Source organism: Gekko japonicus, unplaced genomic scaffold (genome assembly GCF_001447785.1).
Source record: "Gekko japonicus isolate JY-2015 unplaced genomic scaffold, Gekko_japonicus_V1.1 scaffold3552, whole genome shotgun sequence".
Lineage (NCBI taxonomy): Eukaryota > Metazoa > Chordata > Lepidosauria > Squamata > Gekkonidae > Gekko > Gekko japonicus.
In genome coordinates this window covers 3,623-7,988 of record NW_015162065.1, presented here as the reverse complement: position 1 = coordinate 7,988, position 4,366 = coordinate 3,623, and the positions used below count along the sequence as shown (strand labels likewise).

At 50.4% G+C, this 4,366-nt stretch overlaps 1 protein-coding gene across 1 annotated transcript in view; it reads right to left on the bottom strand.

The window, feature by feature from the left end:
* Positions 1–4,366, bottom strand: part of L1CAM (L1 cell adhesion molecule) — a gene marked incomplete at its 5' end in the record, with an annotated part of 42,754 nt that overhangs the window by 35,154 nt on the left and 3,234 nt on the right. Inside the window, one exon of the mRNA XM_015405613.1 lies at positions 1,017–1,184. Coding sequence (XP_015261099.1) covers positions 1,017–1,184 — 168 coding nt within the window. The remainder of the gene's footprint in view (positions 1–1,016; positions 1,185–4,366) is intronic.

The following is a 4,366-nucleotide window of genomic DNA, read 5'->3' as shown; positions in this document are numbered from 1 at the left end:
GAGGGAGGGAGGGAGGGAGGGAGGGAGGGAGGCAACACAAATTGGATAATGTGTTGCTAAGAAGTCATTCGTCCTGACCTGGATAGCTCAGGCTCACCCTATCTCTTCAGATCTCGGAAGCTAATCAAGGTCGGCCCTGGTCAGTATTTGGATGAGAGACCACCAAGGAAGTCCAGGGTTGTGACACAGAGCCAGGCAATGGCAAACCATTTCTGAAGTCTCTTGCCTTGAAAACCCAATGGGATTGCCATAAATTGGCTGTGACTTGGAGGCAAAAAAATTGGAGTTACCGACACCACCCCTGAACATCTCTTGCCTGGAACACCCTGTGGACAGGGCTGCTGTCGATCGGTTATGGCTTGGACAGCACGTTCTTCTTCTTCGGAAGACTCCGTGAAACTCACGCGACACGAGGTGGCGTTATTGTTCACGCGTTCGGTTTGTTCAAAGGGACGGACTCAGATATGCGATGTTCATCCCATCTAAAGAGGTCATCCTACCTGTTTTGTGTTCCCTCTCTCTAAACTGGGAATCCATGCCGCTGCAGGAGACATTCTCTCTCTCTCTCTCTCTCATTTACAAGCAGGGGTCATTTCCTGCAGGAGCGCACAGGAGCGAAGCTCCGGCAGTAAAGACCACAGGGGGCGGCCACATGCAACAAGCCCCGCCCCCTGCTCCCAGCAGCCCTCAGTCAGAGCAAGAAGCAGCCAGGTAAGCTGCAGAGCCCCCCCCCCATCCTAAACAGTCCAGTGGCACCTTTAAGACCAAGTTTTATTCAGGCACAAGCTCTCCCTCCTCTGCGAGGACAGATCTGCATGTGTCTCCCCCCCCCCCAAATAGCTAGCAATCCAAAACAGTCCAGTGGAGCCTGAGCGGTGGGTGTCGCCTTCTGACACACTTCCGGTGCTGTCAGGGGGCGTGGCATATGCAAATGAGTCGTGCTAATGAGCTCCTGCACCTCTTTTTCTACGAAATGACCCCTGTTTACAAGAAAGTACTCAAAAGGGTTTTCTCACCTGATTCTGGCACTGTGCTCCCCTCAAAGATATAGGACTCCCCAGGCCCCACTTTTGTTGATGCCCACAAATAGAACTTGTAGTCGGCGTTGGGCAACAGGCTGCCGATGTTATACGAATGCTGACTTTCCGGGATGTCAATGGAGAGATATCCGTCCGTCTCGTTGGCTAGACAGAAGAAGGTAGTTGTGGGGACACGGGTGTTAAATACTATGCATGACACAACAAAAGGAGAACCTCGAATGCCTGAGCAGGTACAACATCGTTTGCTGCCAAAGCAACACAGGGGCACCAAGCTTGGCAGGGGGTGGCACGTCGGAGGGTGTTGCTGGCACAGAGCCTTCACCTCCCAGACTTAAATGGTCAGCCACAGTCGGCTGGGAGGGCGGGGTGGAAATGTAATAAATCAAATCACTTGAAAATCTTTATAAGCCCTTGCGAAGCTAACAAAAAAACAAAACTAAAAATATCGCCTCCTTTCGGAAATTCTGGAAATCTCTTTTGTTCAGTGTCATAGGCTTCCTCATCTATTTATTCATTTATTTATATTTACATTTATATCCCGCCCTCTCCGCCATTCGGCAGGCTCAGGGCGGCTAACAACATATATAAAAATACATTAAAATCCCATTAAAACTGTCAATCAATATAAAATCATACAACTTATATTAAAAGATGGGCAAATTATCTCACTTCCTACAACTCTGTCACTTACCACTGTCTTAGTGTAAAAACTCCACCCCCTACAGATGGATAATTCCAGAAGGACTTATCTTCAACTACAAAGAAAAGAAGCAAAAGATTGACTCTGTTACAAAAGCAAAGGCATTTTTGGAACAGCACCAAACAACAGCGAAGGATGGAAGAGCAGAGGACAACAGCGTAACAGAAGAAAACATCGAACATACATCGAGCAGCAGTGAAAGTTCTTCAGGCAGTTCTCTAGAAGATTCAGACTCCAATAAGGGAATGGCAGCTCCCAAATTATTGAAAACCAGATTAACCTGTTTTTATAACTGGAGCACAGGCACCATCTTTGTCTTCAAAGCCCTCTGTGCAGACACATTTCAAGCCACCAGGAGTATTAACAGTCTTCATTTTCTCTCTCACACACTTTTTCAGACAGGGCACATTCATTCACATCACATTGCCTGTTCCTGGTATTGTAGCCTAGTATTTCCTGTAGCCTAGTATTTCCCAACTCAGCCCTCAGTTGCAATTTCTCCATATTTAATTGACTTAATCCAAGTTCATGCTGCCTTTGGGCTTCTCTCTCTTTTAAATTCCCTTTCCCGGGGCCTTTTTGTCTCATTCTCCAATGCCTCAAGGTCAGGGCCGGCTCACCCACTAGGCGGACTAGGCATTCACCTAGAGCGCTGGGCCCTGGATGGGGCGGCAGGCCCTGGATGGGGGCGCGGAACTGTGCCTTCCCCCCCGCCACCCTTCTGCCCTGCCACCGCAGTAGCTCACTCGCGCAAGCGGGCTCCTTACCACGAGGCTTGGAGGCGATGATGGGAGCCGGGGGGTCGGGGGGTCTGGTTTTGTGAACGAGTCGAGGTGAATCAGGGCGGCTTTGCTAGAGGAGCGGGGGGGCGGGCGGGAGGGGTCTGCGCGTTCTGCCTGCTAAAGGAGCTGGGACTGAAAGAGATGGTGTGACATCCTCCTTATTGGGGAGGACTGGGTTCCCTTTAAAAGTGTTCTTTTTATTTTGTTCTACTGGGTATATCTGGCTGCCACCAGGAAATTTTAAGGATTTCTAAACCTTCATGCTTGTACTCTTGCTTTAACTAGTTTGGTAGACCGAGTTCAAGGCTTACGAGGATCTATGTGGTACTGGGAAGTATTTCTTTCAGAGCTGGTATAAACTTGGATGAAAGAGGATTTATTGAAATAACTACTAAATAAGAGGGTTGTACAATGTAACTAGTAATGTATAAATCATGAACAATTGCTTTGGTATCACACAATCTTATCCCTCACTTACAGGGATCTTTCAGATAACTTTGTAACACTTGTTTAACTCCAGGTCATATATGTTCACTGTTTCTTTCCAGTTTATCAGGACATACAGCCTTTCCTATAACTTGTCTTCAATTAAACTTTCATTTGCTTTTTACTATACACTCAGCTTTCCTTCTGTTTGTCTCACTGAACTACCACAGCTGTAAGCTGTTAACTGCTTCAACACAAAACTGCTTGCTTATCTCTAACTGAACATCAACTGTCAACCTGTAACTGTCACTCCTGACTGACATACATACTCATCCACTCATTTTCACTTCCAAAACCCCTCCCCCTCTCTGTCAACCACCAATCATACCACACTTGCTTCTCTCAACCACTCTAGTCTACTTACCACAGCCATGCACCAAACTTTTAAAGAGACACCCCCCCAAAAAAAATAAGGAATCCTTACAGATGGCGTTCCTTTTCTACTCTCAGGGGGCGATGTAAAACTTCCCTGAACTATCATTTCCAGCCGCCTGGCCCAGCTTGAGCTCTCGCGGCCACTGGCTCCATTTCCGTGCTGCCTCTTGTGCTGCATTTCCCCCCCCCCCCGACTGAGCCGTGGCCGAGAGGAGCAGAGGCAGGCGGGGGAAGCGTCTGATGCCCCCCCACCGCACCACATCTGATGCCCCCCCAACTCGCCGCCGCCACCACGTGTCTTTCTGAGGATGCCGGTGCGGGCCACCAGGCCAGGGCTGGCCGCGATCTCTGTCGCTCTCCGTAGTCGCTCGCCTCCTCGCCCCCCCTGTCTTGCCCGCCCCCCTTTCAAAAACAGATGCCCAAAGGTTGCTTTTGTCCAAGTATATTTTTCCCCCAACTCCTCCTCCTTCCTCTTCCTCGGCATCAAAGGTAGGAAAAGCTCTGGGGCCCCACCTCGCTGTGTCTGATGCCCCCCCTCTCACTGCTCCGCCACGTGTCTTTCTGTGGACGCCAGTGTGGGCCAGCAGGCCAGGGCTGGCTGCGATCTTTGTCACTCTCCATAGTCGCTTGCCTCCTCGCCCTCCCTCCATGGCCTAATCTTTGGCCGGGTCTCCTGGCCCCGCTGCTGCTTCCGCCCATGCGGGCCTCCCCAATCGGCTCTGCTGGCGGCGCGGCGCACTCAGTTGTGGTGGCGGCAAAAGGGCAGCTGGCTCCAGAGGTCTTCAGGTTTTCAGGCCCCACCGGGAGGTAGGCATCTGCACCACAAGGCGGCCTCGCCTAGGGCGCAGAAGCACCTCGAGCCGGCCCTGCTGAAGGTCTTTCTCCTTTGTTCTATTCAACCGTTTCAATTTCCCGCTTTATTTTCCAGATCCCTGCTCTGTCCGTATTCTTAATCTCCTCAGCTTCTGTGCTACCGCCTGTAG